This window comes from Eurosta solidaginis, chromosome 5 (assembly GCF_040869045.1).
Source record: "Eurosta solidaginis isolate ZX-2024a chromosome 5, ASM4086904v1, whole genome shotgun sequence".
NCBI classification, from domain to species: Eukaryota; Metazoa; Arthropoda; class Insecta; order Diptera; family Tephritidae; genus Eurosta; species Eurosta solidaginis.
In genome coordinates this window covers 151,271,065-151,290,605 of record NC_090323.1, presented here as the reverse complement: position 1 = coordinate 151,290,605, position 19,541 = coordinate 151,271,065, and the positions used below count along the sequence as shown (strand labels likewise).

Here is a 19,541-nt window from a genome sequence, read left to right as displayed (position 1 = left end):
GATATTAGATTCACACGGTGGACCAGAGAGTTGCCAGATCTCGAGGCACAAATTAAACTAGGTCCCAGAAAACTTCTAGTATTTGCCAAGAGGGCGGAGGTATTATATAACACAAGTCCAGGTACCTGATTGGTGTTCTTCCGTTTGGTCGTCAAATAAATTCTGGTAACACTATAAACACATTCAGTTTATGTGAAGTCTTCCGGGTTAAGTTTGTAATTTTCTTTACAAAAAAAGAAAAAACTGAATGCTCTGGTTTAGTTTTTATGATATCGCTCCATAAAGACCGTGATCAAATAGAGTATCCAGACGCTCTTAGTTATGTCATAATTAATAACTCGTAGGCGAAAATAAACTTTTACTTGTACTTAAAATCCAGATGTTCCAAATTTTGTTCAAATGACATTTTTTTTTAAACGGTTGTCTGGAATGTTTGGAAATCAGATCCGTTGTATATCACGGTTGGGCGATTAGACAGATTAGACCAATTTAAACTGATTTTAACTGTACGGAAATCATAACTTGACATGCTTTGTGCGCATTTTATCCCCTTCCTGTGCAACAGATCATTGCAGCGAATCCATACTGGCATACTTTTAGATAAGATGATCTAGTCGACTGGTCTTGCATCTGGCAGTTGAACGGCGCCAAAAGGGTACAATAATTCTATCGCACTGGCTCACTTATTGCACTGATTTCATGATATAAACGCACAAATATTGCGCCATTTTCCACCAGTTCTCAGCTAATATTCAGCTTCTTGCCAATTACTGCTTATACCAAGTAATTTGAAGGACAGGTTCCAAAATAAAGCAATATGAAGCCAGTCATTTTCTACCTCATTCTTAACTTATTGCAAAAGGGATAGTTAAAACGTCTTGAAGTATGGGTTATCGATTATGACTCATCGTAAAAAGAAGTAATGGAGCTCCCGACAATTGACCCTGCCAATGATAGCGCCATTTAAAAGTGGCTTCTTTAAAGCATTGCGAGGTATGCGTTAGTTATGTGTCGTTTGAATTTCCCGCAGGGTATTTGGTTAACAGTTGTATAAGGACACGTTTGATGGGGCGTATGGGTAAGTTTTTGTAATCTCATGGGGTGACAGGTAAAACCAAGTAAGTTCATTAGTACGACTTTAAGGTATTGAAGGGTGAAATTTTCTGAAATGTATCAACATTTTTCGATGATCAACTTTTTGCTTTTTTTTTAATTTGACGATTTTGCGAAATTTCAATCTTTTTTTTTTTTTGACAAAATTATAGGCGATAATAATTATATTTAGAACTTCTTCGTGACTTTATATTGTTTTGATATTTTTGTATTTTTACTGCTTTCGCAATGAGTTGATTTCATGATAAGTACATGAGTTTTAACACGACGTTTCATTAGTAGACTTTGTAAATAATGGTATTATTAGTTTTATCTAAGCCTTCTCTTTTCATTTCTTCCTCTTGTAACAATAAGCAGATTCCCCGAAGGTATTGGGATGTTTTAATGATGTTGATGGTCCGTTCCGGTAAATAGCACCATTCAAGAAACATCACGACCAACTCATTAACGATTTGATATGACCACTTTGCACCTCCTGGCTCATCTAACCACTTCCCTTTGTGTGGAACCTGGGGACGCCAGAGTCTAGCCTGTGCTAAATAAACAGGATTCGTCACTGGTAGTTGAGGTCGAAAATTAGGTTGGAGAAGGTATTAAGGGGCTGGCAACTTGTAAAGAGTTTTATGCAATGAGCTGGGTTTACCATTTTACTGAAAAATAGTGAGTGTTACTCTTTTAGAACCGGTTACATTTCGATTGCACCTGGTAGCTTTTCTGAAACCTTTAACATATTTTGAACGGTTAACATTTTGAAATGGATACTTGCTTGCACCTAGCGAGTGTTATCGGTAACTTTAGAGGCGTTACTTATTGCAACTAATCACTGTTTTTGGAGCCGGTTAATTTTGATAACTGGTGACTTTTTTGAAACCGGTTATTTCTAACAATTAGAAGTTTTTTTGATCGGTTATTATACTGAGTTGAGCAGAGCTCACAGAGTATATTAAGTTTGATTGGATAACGGTTGGTTGTACATATATAAAGGAATCGAGATAGATATAGACTTCCATATATCAAAATAATCAGGATCGAAAAAAAATTTGATTGAGCCATGTCCGTCCGTCCGTCCGTCCGTCCGTCCGTTAACACGATAACTTGAGTAAATTTTGAGGTATCTTGATGAAATTTGGTATGTAGGTTCCTGAGCACTCATCTCAGATCGCTATTTAAAATGAAAGAAATCGGACTATTTCCACGCCCACTTTTTCGATATCGAAAATTTCGAAAAACCGAAAAAGTGCGATAATTCATTACAAAAGACAGATAAAGCGACGAACCTTGCTAGATGAGTTGAACTTATGACGCAAAATAGAAAATCAGTAAAATTTTGGACAATGAGCGTGGCACCGCCCACTTTTAAAAGAAGGTAATTTAAAATTTTTGCAAGCTGTAATTTGGCAGTCATTGAAGATATCATAATGAAATTTGGCAGGAACGTTACTCCTATTACTATATGTACACTTTATAAAAATTAGCAAAATCGGAGAAGGACCACGCCCACTTTAAAAAAATTTTTTTTTTTAAAGTAAAATTTTAACAAAAAATTTAATATCTTTACAGTATATAAGTAAATTATGTCAACATTCAACTCCAGTAATGATGTGGTGCAACAAAATACAAAAATAAAAGAAAATTTCAAAATGGGCGTGGCTCCGCCCTTTTTCATTTAATTTGTCTAGGATAATTTTAACGCCATAAGTCGAACAAAAATTAACCAATCCTTTTGAAATTTGGTAGGGGCATAGATTTTATGACGTTAACTGTTTTCTGTGAAAAAAGGCGGAATCGGTTGATGCCACGCCCAGTTTTTATACACAGCCGTCCGTCTTTCCTTCCGCATGGCCGTTAACACGATAACTTCAGCAAAAATCGACATATCTTTAATGAACTTAGTTCACGTGCTTACTTGAACTCACTTTATCTTGGTATGAAAAATGAACGAAATCCGACTATGACCACGCCCACTTTTTCGATATCGAAAATTACGAAAAGTGAAAAAAATATTATAATTCTATACCAAATACGAAAAACGGGATGAAACATGGTAAGGTAATTGGATTGTTTTATTGACGCGAAATATAACTTTAGAAAAAACTTTATAAAATGGTTGTGACACCCACCATATTAAGTAGAAGAAAATGAAAAAGTTCTGCAAGGCGAAATAAAAAACCCTTAAAATCTTGGCAGGTATAACATATATAAATAAAATAGCGGTATCCAACAGATAATGTTCTAGGTCACCCTGGTCCACATTTTGGTCGATATCTGGAAAACGCCTTCACATATACAACTACCAGCACTCCCTTTTAAAACTCTCATTAATACCTTTAATTTGATACCCATATCGTACAAACTCATTCTAGAGTCACCCCTGGTCCACCTTTATGGCGATATCTCGAAAAGGCGTCCACCTATAGAATAAACCCCACGCCCTTTTAGAATACCCATTAGCACCTTTCATTTGATATCCATATCGTACAAACATATTCTAAAGTCACCCCTGGTCCACCTTTATGGCGATATCTCGAAAAGGCGAACACCTATAGAAAGAAGGCCCACTCCCTTTTAAAAATACTCATTAACACCTTTCATTTGATACCCATATCGCACAAACAAAGTCTAGAGTCACCCCTGGTCCACCTTTATTGCGATACCTCGAAAAGGCGTCCACCTATAGAACTAAGGCCCACTCCCTTTTAAAATACTCATTAACTCCTTTTGTTTGATACCCATATTGCACAAACGAATTCTAGAGTCACCCCTGGCCCACCTTTATGGTAAACGGCGAATATCCAGAAATCGGCGTCCACCTATGGAACTAAGGATTACACCCTTTTAAAAAACTCATTAACACCTTTCTTTTGATACCCATATTGTACAAACAAATTCTAGGGTCACCCCTGCTCCACCTTTATGGCGATATCTCGAAACGGCGTCCACCTATGGAACTAAGGATTACTCCCTTTTAAAATACTCATTAACACCTTTCTTTTGATACACATATTGTACAAACAAATTCTAGGGTCACTCCTGGTCCGCCTTTATGGCGATATCACGAAAATGCGACCACCTATACATCAACCACCACTCCCTTTTAAAACCCTCATTAATACCTTTAATTTAATACCCATATCGTACAAACACATTCTAGAGTCACCCCTGGTCCACCTTTGTGGCGATATTTCAAAACGGCGTCCACCTATAGGACTAAGGACCACTCCCTTTTAAAATAATCATTAACACCTTTCGTTTGATGCCCACATTGTACAAACAAATTCTAGGGTCACCCCTGGCCACCTTTATGGCGATATCTCGAAACGGCGTCCACCTATGGAACTAAGGATTACTCCCTTTTAAAATACTCATTAACATTTTTCATTTGATACCCATATCGTACAAACGCATTCTAGGGTCAACCCTGATCCACCTTTATGGCTATATCCCTAAATGGCGTCCACCTGTAGAACTATGGCCCACTCCCTCATAAAATACTCTTTAATGCCTTTCATTTGATACACATGTCATACAAACACATTCCAGGGTTTTCCTCGGTTCATTTTCCTACATGGTTATTTTCCCTTATGTTGTCACCATAGCTCTCAACTGAGTATGTAATGTTCGGTTACACCCGAACTTAACCTTCCTTACTTGTTTTTTGTAACTATTAGTTTTTCGGCACCATTTACTTTCATATAAACGATAACTTTTTAGGAAACTTTGCCTTTTTATAACCAGTAGTTTTTTTTGTACTGACAACTCTTTTGAAATTTCCGGCTTTCAGAAACCTTCACTTTTTAGAACTGATGGCTTTCAGAAAACTTTAACTTCAGAAGCGTGATTTGTTTTGAGAATATCTATAAGACCTCAAAGATTTTTAACTCGACAAATTTTTTACCTATAAAGAAAAATAATACAGGTCATTAAAATTTTAAACACTGTTAGTTCCACAAAACACTATAGTCGAGTCCGAATATGATCTTCAAAATTTCTGATTAGTTGAGCAAATCGCAAAATGTAGGTTTAAAACTGCTAGGTAAAGAGCAAAAAATTACTGCAGGTGGGTGTGAGTAAAAATTAAAAATATAATCGTAGTCTTTAAAAATCAGAACTCTGCATACAATTCGATACAAGTCTTTAACAGGGACTGTATACTCCCTTAAAATATACTAAAAATGGCGTGTGCAAGTTGAAGACAAAAAACTGTAATATTGCGGCCATAATAAGATATTTAGTGGCGGATCTGTCCGTCCGTCCGTCTGTCCGTTAACACGATAACTTGAGTAAATATTGAGATAAAAAAATAAAAATAAAATAATAAAAATAAATTGGTATTAAAAATTAGCGAAATCGGATGGTAACCACGCCCACTTTTTATATATATAACATTTTGGAAAACACAAAAAACCTGATTATTTAGGAAATAATACACCTAGAATGTTGAAATTTGACGTATGGACTGACATTGAGACTCTTGATAAAAATTTGAAAATTGTTTTAAAATGGGCGTGGCACCGCCCACTTGTGATAAAATCAATTTTACAAATATTATTAATCATAAGTTTAAACCTATCGTAACAAAATTCGGCAGAGAGGTTGCCTTTACTATAAGGAATGCTTTCAAGAAGAATTAACGATCGGTTAAGGACCACGCCCACTTTTATATAAAAGATTTTTAGAATTGTCGTGGACGAATAAAATAAGCTATATCTTTGCAAAAAAGAGCTGTATATCAATGGTATTTCAGTTCCCAAGTGGATTTATAACAATAAATTCAAATTTTAAAAAATGGGCGTGGCACCGCCCCTTTTATGAATAAGCAATTTTCTATGAAGAAAAATTAGTTCAGTATAGAACCATATGTATATGTGTTATTGCGCAGCCTTGTAACAGTATGAAGCACACAAAACAAACAACAACAGCATTTCGAGTGTACAGTTGGGTATGTAATGTTCGGTTTCACCCGAACTTAGATTTCCTTACTTGTTTTCTCTGCTAGTAACTAGCTTAAAAAATACAGAATGTTTTTTTGAAAATAGACTAAGCCTCTACATGGAATATGTATCTGAATATAAGTAAACCGGAGTAAATTTTCTTGTATAAAAACTGCATCCATTTTTCTATATAAATAATAAGGCGCGATATACCTCCGAAGAGAATTTAGACCGAGTTTGTCTTGCGTCGTGCTTCTTTTAATTTTTCATGCAAATTGAAGGGCCTGATGGTAAATATTTTACGCCGACCCCGAACAACATTTGGCCGATAAATTTTCACTCAGAAACCTTCCATGGCAGATATACACTCGAAATCATGCCGCGGAGCGACCCCGCTTAGAAAAAGTTTTCTAATTGAAACTTGTTTAAAATTTTTTTAAGTTTCTTCGCCCCGTACCAACCGTGGATGAGCGGGTAGAATATTATCACCTTCGCTGGGTGCTTCAAAGCTGTCTGCGTTTAACCCATTAAGTCCTGAGCATAGAAGGGCTGGAGCAATTTCAATGAAATTTTCAGTGGCCATATAAATTGGTCCAATTAAGAATAAAAAACCGAAAAAAATGTGCGGTCCTAACCCGTTGGGGTGGTGGAGCACGTTGCGTACATGCAACGTTAGGCCTTAATGATATACAAATTTTTAATATTAAGTTCATTTTATTTAAAAAAATTTATTTCGTTTGTGTGAAAATTCAAAAGCAGTAAATAAAATATGTTTATGTTGAAAGTAAATAAAATATGTTTTAATAATTTGGGAAAAATTTAAACAACGGGACATCAGAACGGACAAGGCGACAGCTGTTTCGATTAAACCTTGTAAATATCTTCACAGCCTTTTCTCCCGGGAGTGGGATTTGAATCCGCACTCCTACGATGGTTGAATTGTTACAAGCACATTCAGCTACGTCTTGGGATAAAGTTTACAACAACTAAAGCATAACTTCCTGAATGCGTTTGTAACACTTCAACTCGGGAGAAAAAGTTTTGAAGTGATTTACAAGGTATAATAGAAACAGCTGTCGCCTTGTCCGTCCTGATGTCCCGTTGTTTAAATTTTTCCCAAATTATTAAATAAAAATTATAAATTCAAAATTGCTTTAAATAAATGTTTTCATACATTTAAAAGCAATGAGGTCAGTCCCCGCTTAATTCATAAAAATATGTTTTAATTGTGATATTTCTTAAAAAAATTTTGGATGTAGCCCGATTTCACATATATTGCATACATATTTGATTTGATTTGTGCAAGATCGACAGCGTAACGATTTTCTGTAAAAACAGGTAGGTGAACCAAGCGAGGTTTTTTTGGAGCAGTGCTGTGAGCTTGTTTGCGTTTAAGCTTCCTTACAGGAGCTTCAGACAAAGTTTCGACAACAAAAACTCGAAACTATAGCTGTCCCATAATAGGAGCGTTTTCCAGTTTTTTAAACAGACAGTGTATTTTCCTGACATTCACCATGGCTGAGTCTAGTTCATTTGTGGCCAATACCGTTTTTTTCCACGAATACGAATTCTGTAATTGATCATTGCATTGTCAAAAAGGTCCACACCACACATGTTTCTATTACAGTCATGTACGGGAAATGGGATCGATATTGCCGTATTTTTTCACCTTTCTATCATATCGATATACTTTATTAGTAGCGCTTTTCTCCAAATGATTGGAAAGAAAAGTCACCGAAAAATTATCATTCCATCATATCGCACTTATTTTATTATTTTTATCGAATGCATCCGCGAGAGTTTTCTTGAACTTTTTAATATCTGTAAGTTCTGCACCACCAGCTCGATTTTCACGCACAGTAACCCATTGTAGTTAGTTGAGACATAAACTTAAAAGATGTGAAAAAGGTGTTGGTTTCTCTTACACATGTCAATATTTTCAAGAAATTGTAACACAATAGACTGGCCAAGGCATAAGTTTGTATCTCTGATAAATGAAGCCCTGGAATAGGGTATAAAAGCAAAACATAGACAAAGTTTTGGTTTGGATTTCAAAAACATTTTACATGAATGGCTGGCGAATTATGCTATCATTTGTTCATCTAAGCTCGTAAGGGTTTAGTGTTTCTAAAATTCAGACGGTTACATATTGCACCACCACCGTATTGGTGTGATGGTAGCTTGCTTCGCCTAAGATCCTAGGTTCACACACCTGGAAAAGCAACATCAATTTTAGGAACAAGTTACTTCAATTAGGAGAAAAGTTTACTAAGCGATGTCGTCCCTCGGCAGTGTTTGACAAGCACTCCGAGTGTATTTCTGCCATGAAAAGCTCGCAGTGAAAACTCATCTGCCTTGCAGATCCCGTTCGGAGTCGGCATAAAAAAAAAAGATATAAAAAGGTTAAAAAAGAGCACGACGAAATTGGAAGGGGCCGAGCTTCTCGTCCACATCTTCTGTGTCACTAACTGCATCTACAGTCTCAGGCGGCAGTAATATCATATGAACCGAATCCGCGTTTTTTATATTATTTACGACTTTATCCTCCTCGTCCCATTCATTAACTATATTTTCTATATCTCTTTTAGATAAATATTTTTCAGAAAACATTTTGCAAAGAAAGAACGTCACACTTTTTCTTAAAAGAAAATGTAAATAAACAATATCAGCTGCTCACAAGGCTGAGTGCTGCCGGTTGAAAAAATGCATAGCGTTAAGTTCTAACGTTGCTTTTGCGCAACGTAAACTTTTAATATAATATATTTGCTATATGTTGCAATATAAAATTTTGCAAAATTAATTTTCACGTAATTTGCTTAGACAAAATACTGTTAACAAGGAGATTTTTTTTACTTTTAAATCGAAAGTATTTTTTAATAATTTAACAAAAAACACCCAAAAAATTGCGGGAATTCAAACGAAAATAAATGTGTACAAATATTTACTAGATTCAAATATAAGTATAACACATTTTAAATAAGTTCAATTTTATTAAATTTTAGTCATTTTTACGTTAAATTTTCTTAAAACCTGTGTAATATATGCGAAGCCGCAAACGTTGCGCAGACGCAACGTGCCGGGCTTAATGGGTTAAGATGACCTAGACGACTTCCGTCTAGAATCAGAACACTCTGTGAACATTGCTTACCTTTTCGTTCTGACAGAAATTTGACTCGGGCTTGAAACCTCTCGTCTTTCGCCGAATTTTTGGTAAAATTTAAAATTTTTCTTATACTCTTTGTCGTATTTTTCGATCGGGTGACAGTCATGTAACTTTATGGATCTCTTAATATTTAAACTTTGAGCTGGATATGAAAGCGTGCGAGAAACAGCGAAGTCGGTCGTTTTCACTCTATTAATATCTGAGACTGCAGTGTAAATTTATTTTTCTGACAAATATGTGTATGCACATTTTTTCATCGCCAAATACATTGAAAAAGGCGGTAGATGCTACAGATCTCAAATTTGTATGTGTGTTCTATATATGTTTTTTTTTTTTTTTAATTTTTATAGAAAGGAAAATTGTTTTAATAATATCACAACATCTTCAACCGTTTTTGAAATTAATGTAGAGATTTTCAAAAGATTCGAGCGGCCTTAATATGCGTTGTCAAGCGCTTTTCCAAGATATTTAAATACAGTTTTTAAGTCAACCTCTCGAAGTTGATCATGTAAAATTTTAGCATTTTAGTTTTATAAATGCCGAAATATCCCTTCAAGAATTAAATGATCACAGAATTAAATTTCGTTTTGAAATAATAATTACTAGCCGGACCCGCCCGCATCTTGCGCTACAAAATACAAAAGTCTCGTATCGAATATCAATAGAAATCAGCTGTTGTATCAATCAATCATCTATCAATAAAAACTTATATGCGCCTGCGCTGCCATCTGGCGAATGTTAGCAACTGCCGGTAATGCAGTGGTAGTTCTAATCAAATATTCACAATAGTGCCATAGTACAAATATATTTCTTTTTGTGCTCACAATCGTTTATTTTTAACAACTTATTTTCATAAAATAACTAAGCAAAAGCACTACGACCAATAATGCCTATAGCTCTCTAATAGCACGAATCTCCAACTTTAAAACAAAAACTTTATTTATAGGCTTGGATTCCAAATAGTAGAGCGGAAATAGTTTATCATAGGTTAGAAAATATCGATTAAAAATTGTTGACTGACTACCGCAAGCGTTATACTGATCGAAATCCGCTTCTATTCAACTTAATTCTGCTATGCACAAAATTTATATTATTCATATTTATCTTGAAAAAGGGGAATGGGGTCTTATTATAGTTTCCGCTCATTCCACCGAAGTAGCTGATATGGGAATTTTTCGAAAAGCATTTCATTCCTTTCGCATTATCTTTCATACCAACCAATCTTTTAAATTTGTGTTTCAATAAAAAATATCCAAATTCATCTATTCCCTAAAGCTTCACACATTAACCCCACGTATGCTGAATAATACCGAAAAAGCAGAAATCGATATTCTTTTCTTTAATCGTTTGGAAAAAGTGGGTAGTCAATCGATGAGCACGCTATTGCGCGCTTTATCACAAATACATGATTTTACATATAACATTAGGGTGCGCACAGTTGGACAAGCGCTTGATTCACTCGAAGAGCAGCGCAATTTAGCTGAAGAAATTTTGGATTATGGTATACCAAATGCATTTACAATGCATAGAAATTTTATAAATTTTACACAATTGGATTTACCAAAACCGATTTATATTAATTTGGTGCGTCATCCAATTGAAAAAGTGCAAAGTGCTTATTATTATACGCGACATCCGTTCATTTATAATAATGGTTTATTACGAAATCCGAACAAACAGACACGTCCTCCAGCGTATTTCAATTTATCCTTCAATGATTGTGTACGCGCTGGAAAAATACCCGATTGTATATTCGATCCATATGTACAATTTAATGGGGATTGGCGTCGATTTTCAATGCATTTTTGTGGGAATCGTAAAGTTTGTGGGTATGTACTTATGTAAATAGATACGAAGTTTAAATTTAGAAAATTTAAGTGAAAAATTATGCATGTAAGTATGTACATATGTATGTGTGCATTGCATTAACGGCAATATTTTTGTTTTAGTGGGAAGTAGATTAATTATTTCAATCCCCAACAATATTCAGTAAAATAATGCCTACACGTCATTAATTTGAGCAAAATACGTGATTTGCCATTTTCCCTATCCACACGGAGCAGTCGCAAAGCATTCGACTTTATACTTTAATTTTCTTAAAAACACCGGAAAAATAAGATGAATCATCTTCACTTGTTTTAGAATGAATTATCGGTGAATGAGATGGTTCCTTCTCAAAATTGTGCATGAAATTTTGCATAGAGTAGCACGTAGTTCAAACGCTGAATGGGATTATGAGCTAGGGGTTAGAGGTTTCGGTATACATCATATAATATTTCAACGTTAAAAATCATGTCCCCGAGGCACCTAATTGAGACTTTATTTTCGTTATTGCTTCCATTTTATTTTTTTATAAGTATTTTTTTAAACTTCCTATCAGATTGATAAACTTTAGTTAAAATTAGAAAAACAAGTGAAGCATAGTTCACGACATGATTCAAAATGATTTAGGGCCAAATATGAGGATTCGCTTTTAAAAGTTGATGTAGATGCCGAACTAGTTCGAAGTCGAATGACGAATCTACGACTGAACATCATACGATTGTTATAGATACATAATCGAATTTTCTTTTGGTAGAAATTTGCCAAAAGCTATTTTTTTAAGAAAATAAAATATCGCTTAGTGGCGTTCCTGATAAACTTTCATTTTCAATCTTTCCATTAACAAAACCTAACTTTCTCATATTCATTTTATATCACTTTTCACCCAAGTAAGTAGAATTTTGTGGTAGTATAATCATTAATGACAAAGGCAATTTTTGAAGTACATGCAAGTTGTGTACATTAGAGTGCCTAAAATTGTGTTTTGCGATTTTTCTACCGTTTTCTAAAACATGTTTTGAAACCCCTACAAAAAATTACGTAAGCTGAGCAGATTTAAAAATTTTAATGAAAAGTTGTGTTTTGGAAAATAAAACAATTCAAATATAATAGTTTTTTTTTTTTAATTAGATGGGTTAGGTTCTTCAGTTTTCAGTTTTTCCTACAGAGCAAGCCCCCTGTTATCATCGTGTCATAAAAATTAAATTATTAAATTTCGATCATATGGTCTGCAACCAATGTTTAACGGTCCTAAAGGTCCACATGTACAAGAAATTCTTCCCAATCATGTTTAAAAAAATTTATGCTTTCCTTTAAAGACAACCCGGTTTAAGCATTGTGCCATGTTTACTTCTCTAATATTTATGATTTCGAACCTTTTTTTAAATAAAAAACGAGAGATTTTAAAGGCCACGATTTGAAAGATGGTAGGAAAACTGCAGCGTTTTCTTTTCTGGCAAAAGTGTTACGCTTTTTGTACGCCGCATAAGGGTTGTAAATATATTTTGTTCTGTTCTAAAAAACAGGTAAGCATTTACGGAGTATTTCGTTCTTTTGTGAAAATTGTTGCCTGCTCGCAACGCAAAAGCGTTACACTTTTACCCTGAAAAAAAATGGCGATGTGGCAGTGCAACTCTGCTAAACCAGCTGATCGTGGCAATTTATTTTCGTAACTTCACATATTTTGAGCGCAGAAAAATGAAATGAAGGAAATAATTGCTAATGAATTTTTTTAACATTGATAGTGCGTTTGTGAAAATCAGCTAATACACGGGGTAGCCATTTATGTTCTTTGCATGCACTATAAATGTTGAAAATTTTCTGGGGTAGGAGTAACTCTATTAAGGCTTTACCATTTACTTAGGCAACAATTTATTTCAGAAAAGAAAACGCTATGAGTTTACTGAAAATGTTATTTTCAACATATTCACGATTAGCTTTCAAATGTAAAAGGGGAATAAAAATCAAATGCTAGATAGTTGGCTGACAGGGTTTACAGAAAATGGCTTTTCCAATTTTATACGCGTTTACCTTCATATGTCAAAAGTGTCACGTTAAAAATCAATGCCCACAATGGTTAGGCAAACAGAAATTACGAGATGGCCTTGTCAACAGATTATTGTCACCCTATCAACAATGATTGATGAGCACACTTTGCAGAAAATTTCATTTTGTAAAAGTGAGAAATAAAATTCAAATGCTCATAAAAGTTTAGTCAAAAAATTTTTATCACCCTGTGAAAAATTGTTGACAACAGATTTTGCAGAAAATTGCATTTTCATTATTCAGGATTAACTTTCGAATGTCAAAAGAGACAATTAAAACTCAAATGTTCTTAATGGTGTTGTCCACAAATGTTTATCAACCTGTTAAAATAGTTGGAAACCAAAGTTTAAAGAAAACTGCCTTTACAACGCCTTTTGCGATTACGTTTGAAATGTCAAAACTGGCAAAAGTAAATCTAAAGTTCACAATAGCCTAGTGAACGAATTATTGTATACCTATAAAAATGGCTGAGAAGCAAATTAAACACGAAAAATGAGTTATAATATTATAAGTAGTTACACTACAAATGTCAAAAAATAAAAATTTAGCGTTCACAGTAGAAAAGAAAATTCCAAAGGTGAAAACTAAAACTTTTGTTATCAAGAGATATTTTAGGAAACCTTTTTTCCAAATAAGCCAGCACGCGAGAATTTTACAAAAGTCTCAAGATTATAATATTTTCACTTCATAAGAAAGCAAAGCAAATCTTAGCACAAAATCATTACACATTTTTGTTCCTTACAAATATTCTAAAATCGTAATCAAAAACCTCTCCTCCAACCTTTAAAGTTATATACTTTGAACTCGGATCATTTGAACAATACGAAAAAGGCCGAATTAGTAGATGTGCTCTTCTTTAATCGTCTCGAAAAAGTCGGTTCACAATCAATGTCCATCCTTTTAACTACACTATCAAAACAAAATGATTTTGGTCCTTATCAAAATGCACCGCTTAAGAATGCTCAAATACTAATGGACGTTGATACACAACGTACGATTGTTGAAGAAATAATGTCCGAAGATGAACCCCTCTCCTATGTAGAACATTTGAATTGGATCAATTTTACTGAATTTGGTCATCCCAAGCCGATTTATATAAATTTGATACGTCATCCAATTGATCGTGTGATAAGCGCTTACTATTATATACGTCATCCTGCTGTTTTTGCATTTTATGTACAAAATGGACGTAAAATGGAACCAAAGGAGTATTTTGATACAAGCTTCAATGATTGTATAAGACAAAAGCGCAAAGAATGCATATTCGATTCACATACAAAATATAATGGAGATTGGCGTAGATTTGCAATGCATTTTTGTGGAAATAAAAATATATGCGAGTAAGTTTTTGTTGCTGTTAATGTTTAATGCATACCTACATATGTACATATCTATATTTTATTTTTGAGGGTCGGTTTCTTAATGATTGGTTGTCTCTTTACCGGAACTTAATTGTTTAGCTCATTTTCGAAATGAGTTCCGGTAGGTTGCTTTAAGCTGATTATTGAAAAATTAACCATAAACTTTTCTGAGTAAATTTTCTCTCATATACATATGTATATAGGGGGTATTCCATCCCATTTCGACAAATTTTGAACCCGACCCCTTTAAAATTGGCTGAAAGTTTTTGTTCTTTTTCTAGCTTACGAAATACGTTTTTCAGAAGTTTTTCAAATTTTTTCATCCAACTCAAAAAAAGTTATGAATTAAAAAAAAAAACACCGTTTTTGTTTTCAAAATGCTATAACTTTTTCAAAAATTAACCGTTTGGGATCTTTTTTTTTAAATTCGTTTTTAAATGTACTTTTCGGAAAAAATTCAAAAAAATTTGTTTTCCAACACAAAATAAGTTTTAAATATTTTGAAAAAAAAACAGTGTTTTTCTCAAAATGCTATAACCTTTTCAAAAATTGACCGTTTGGGATCATTTTTTTGTTTTAATATATTTTTAATTGTACTTTTCGGAAAAAATACAAAAAAAAATTAAAGTTGTTTTTTTCAATTAAATAAAAAAAAAAATTATCAGCCCACTCCGGGATTAGCGGGGATGATTGCAGAATTGATTGGTTTTTTATGAGAAAAAAAAAACAAGGACGAAATTCGAAAAATCTCGAAAAACTGAAAAATTACAAAAAAAAACTAAAAAAATTTTTTTGAATTTTTCCCGAAAAGTACATTTAAAAACAAATAAAAAAAAAAAAAGATCCTAAACGGTAAATTTTTGAAAAAGTTATAGCATTTTGAACACAAAAACGGTGTTTTTTAAAAATTCATAACTTTTTTTAAGTTGGATGAAAAAATTTGAAAAACTTCTGAAAAACGTCTTTCGTAAGCTAGAAAAAAAAGAAAAACTTTCAGCCAATTCTAAAGGGCTCGGGTTCAAAATTGGTCGAAATGGGATGGAATACCCCATATACATATTAACCCTCTGATGGTGAGTTTTTTTCCTGTACTTTCGTGACTTTGACATTTTGACGATTTTATTCAGGAATGTCAGCCAAACTTTGTGCTTAAGGGTTAAAGAGCGCCACATTCGCCTAAGAAATAAAATTGAGCTGGTCGATGAACTAAAAATAATGACACTTGATGTATATTGGAATTATTTTCCGGTTTAAACATCGCCAACGAACGGTGTGTCGTATAATCTAAACTATAAGAGGGTTAATGAAAATAAATACACTGCAGGAAATTCATCTATTTCTAATTATTTCTTTTACAAGAAAAATGTAAAAAAAATAATATTCAAAAGCATTTTTAGTTTAAAACTAGGTTTTTGTGTTTGCAAACATATAATTTAACTAAATTTTTTTGGACTCGTAAATTTTGAAGCAATTTAAGGCCAAAATGCTAAGCAGATGACAACGTTATTACCGATTAACTACCAACATAAAATAGTTTAATCACGCAAGTAATTGATGCCTGAAATTATTCGCCACGTTGTTCGCGAAGTACTCTGTGCACAAGGTGGTGACTTACTTTTTCGCCATTCGCATTGGTGGCAGCGAATCAACAAATGCTCACACGATTTTTTACCGTTTTCTCAACAGTTTTTTTTTTATCTTGAACTTTTGACATATTTCCAAATTCGTACAGAAATTAAAATACTATTCGACTTTAGCACGAAATGGTTCAGAATGACTAAAATTGAGTATGTAATTCGGCGCAGTTCGATGGCGAACGTCAAATCTGTGTGAGGGCTTTGAATATGAAGTTCCGTGGGGACATTGCACAACACTTCTTGAATAATTCGAGCTAAGAAGGTGGGTGTGTAAGTAGAGTGAGTTTAGTAGTGGGAAGTAAATGGGAATGAGGAAAGGGGGAGTGAAAGAGATATATACGACAAGCAGTATCTAGCCTCGAAAATTCTCTTAGGTTTCACAAGCTTTCATATATGTAAAGCAATAAATGCACAAACTGCTTAAAATTACGACCTGAAAAAACTTTGAAATACAATTTTCAAAATATATCGACTGAAAAGTGATATATTTCCATTTCTTGGTCGCAGTTTCGGAAATGCTCTATCTCAGAAAACTTTTGAATAACGTCCCATTGCAGGAATTGTCTCGAAAACGCCCAATCTGGGCTAAAGTTCAATACATTTTGACATTAGTCGTAGCTTTTTTGAAAAAAAGTCTGAGGCAGGACTTTTTTAAACCAAATTCAGAAATAGGGTGTTTTTGAAAAATATTTCGAAATGGCAGCCACTCAACTCAGCCGTACATACATAAGTGCATACAATATATAGTTTGGTCGTTAATCCGGATCAACGTTCTCTTTGTGTAATGTCAATTCCCTAAACTAAATAAAAGTTAAGAGTCTCGACTTTCCTGCAGGGTATGTTAGTATATATATGAATGATTGATGTATTTAGTTTGCTCAACGTAAACTATAAAATATTTAAATTGCAGGCAATTCAATTCTCAAACAGCAACACAAATAGCTAAACGTAACATTGAAACTGAATATGCTGTGGTTGGGTCGTGGGAGGACACGAATATAACACTTGCAGTTTTGGAACGTTATATACCGAGATTTTTTCGTGGTGCCACTGAAGTTTTTTATAGTAGGTGTTTTGTTGTGGTAGAGTTATGCATTCTAATTTATTTTACAAACGAATTAACAAATATGTGATAAACAAATCTAATTAAAAAACTTGTTTTAGGTGACCCACAGCGTTTTCATAAAAATGCCACACCACACAAGCATGAGCTAGATCCTGATATTGAAGAGAAATTGAAAATTCAATTTTCATTCGAAATCGAATTGTATAATTTTTGCAAGCAACGTCTTTACAAACAATATATTGCTATTAAAAAAGAGGACATGATGAAAGAATATAATTAATTATTTTAACGCTACGTAACGAATAAATGCTAGAATATTAATATTAATTAAAAGAAAGAAATGAACTCGTATCCCTATTGTTGTTTATAATTTCGGAAAGACAAACTGGGTTATGGCTAGCGATGAAACCTTGTTGTAGATACCATTACAAAGTGATATCATATCATCAATTGCTTCTTGTTCTTGTGATTTTTCTAGCTAAGTCTGTGAACTCAGAATGCCACTAATACGAAATAGCAAATTTTAAGGTAAGGCGAATCGGATCTGAATTCCCTTTTCTATCGTTTTATGTATATTTGCCTTTATAAATACGAAGCTTCTCCTATTACCTTACATAACTATCTCATTAAAAGATGGTACTACTTCTAACTCTGGCTTTTCGCAGTGCTTTCAACTGACACTTTTAACATTATGATGCCCTACGAAACGGCTATTATCCCCCTTTGCAGACCTTTCGCAGGCGTTTTTTACTGGTTCAGTCGTAGGCAATTCTGACATAGTCGCTCCCTTTGAGTAACTAATTGAAGTTCATATAGCTCAGCCTTAAGCGCTGTTTCTGCAATGTGAGTTCCAACTGTCCCGCTAAGCATCTGATTATCACCAGTTTGGACTTATAGTTTGAAACTGGTGCTTTACGTAGCTGCCTCCCATTTTCGCACGACAGTTTTCCATCTGTTTGAAGTTCGATGTCGAACATCATTTGAAAGTTGTTTCCTATAAAAGAAACTTAGGAACATGAATCAGGACCCGTGTCGTGTTATACGATCACGTACGGAAAACCAATTTCACTCAAACGATAAATACGAATCAGTCAGGCTTTACATAAAAATCAGCATACATATTGCATTATATCAGTACTTGTAGCCGCTATTTCAAGCTCAATCCCAATTACCATTTCAGTGCTATTGCGATTCAAAAAATTGAATCCGATCACGAATCGTATCACACGATCGGACCCCAGGTTTCAAAAATTTCTTAGGTATGTAAGTATATTTGCATTCTTTTTCATAGGAAAAAAAAATAGTTTGTAACTAAGTATTTACAGACCGTTGAACGATAACTTTTAATCTGCATTGATGTGAAAACCTTCATCACTTTTTTAACTAAATTTTTCGATCTTTTTTCACATATTACTGAAATTTAATGAGTATTTAATATAATTTAATGAGTATATAATATAACAATATTTTTTCTTCATCAAATTATTATATTTTATTATTATAGAAAACAACTGAAAAGAACTAAAAATACTCACTGTGTGATAGCTATCCCGCCCTCGCACAGTGTAACTTTTTTCACTTTTAGGATGCCAAAAGTCCAAAAAACAATGTCCTCCAATCTCAAAAATGTTTTGACATGCAACAGATCAATAACCAATTGTTAATAAAATGTATACACAGCAAAGTAAAAAACCCACGATCACCATGATAAGCATTATGAAACTTGGATAATTGAAACAAGTCCAAAATTATTATTTCACAGTCCAAAATTATTGACCAATTTTGTGGGCACGTGGTGGATTTTTTGATAACTATTTTGACTTCAAACTATTTTATTAAACATACCTGGGTAGTTTATAATAGCATTGGTAAGTTTCAGCTACGTAGGCATTTAAAATAATTTTTTTTTTTAGACAGCCACTAAAAGTTTGGTAAGCTTAAAAAAATTTTCGTTTTCAATAGAATAAAACTTGCCCGATTCCGGCTAATTCCATTGAACGAATACATACACATTAAAGGGAATTTCATATAGTTTCAGATAAAAAAACAAGCCATTGCGAAATTTTGCGTTTTTCTTTGTAATCGCCAACTTAATGTCTCTATTCCCTCGCTCACGTATGAAGCGCAGTGACCTAATAATGGAATGTCCTCAATTCAAGTCTACAATACTAAATCCCAAAAAAGACAGTTATACCTGAAATGGTAAAAACCCAGAAAAAGGAAAGTTGTGCACTGATTAGCCTTCAATGTCATATGAGTTTTCCCATAGTTAACGAGTTGTGCACATATCCCATCAACTTATATTATGTACGCACGTCTACCTGAGGGTCGTCTATTATGGGTGATACTTCTAAGCAATTGAGTGTTTCGGGAATATACATATGTATATATACATCACATGAA

At 33.8% G+C, this 19,541-nt stretch overlaps 1 protein-coding gene across 6 annotated transcripts in view; it reads left to right on the top strand.

Moving 5' to 3' along the window:
* The window catches only part of pip (heparan sulfate 2-O-sulfotransferase pipe), a 290,276-nt gene that overhangs the window by 229,665 nt on the left and 41,070 nt on the right, over nucleotides 1-19,541 (top strand). Inside the window, exons 5-7 of one of the 6 annotated variants that reach the window (XM_067791643.1) lie at nucleotides 13,864-14,414; nucleotides 16,983-17,137; nucleotides 17,237-17,489. The exons of 3 other annotated variants lie outside the window; for them this stretch is intronic. In XM_067791643.1, the coding sequence (XP_067647744.1) occupies nucleotides 13,864-14,414; nucleotides 16,983-17,137; nucleotides 17,237-17,418 (888 nt within the window). In that variant the 3' untranslated portion in view covers nucleotides 17,419-17,489. Of the gene's footprint in view, nucleotides 1-10,482; nucleotides 11,037-13,863; nucleotides 14,415-16,982; nucleotides 17,138-17,236; nucleotides 17,490-19,541 lie in introns of those variants that run through there. 2 more of the 6 variants (XM_067791641.1, XM_067791637.1) reach the window with 2 other exon arrangements.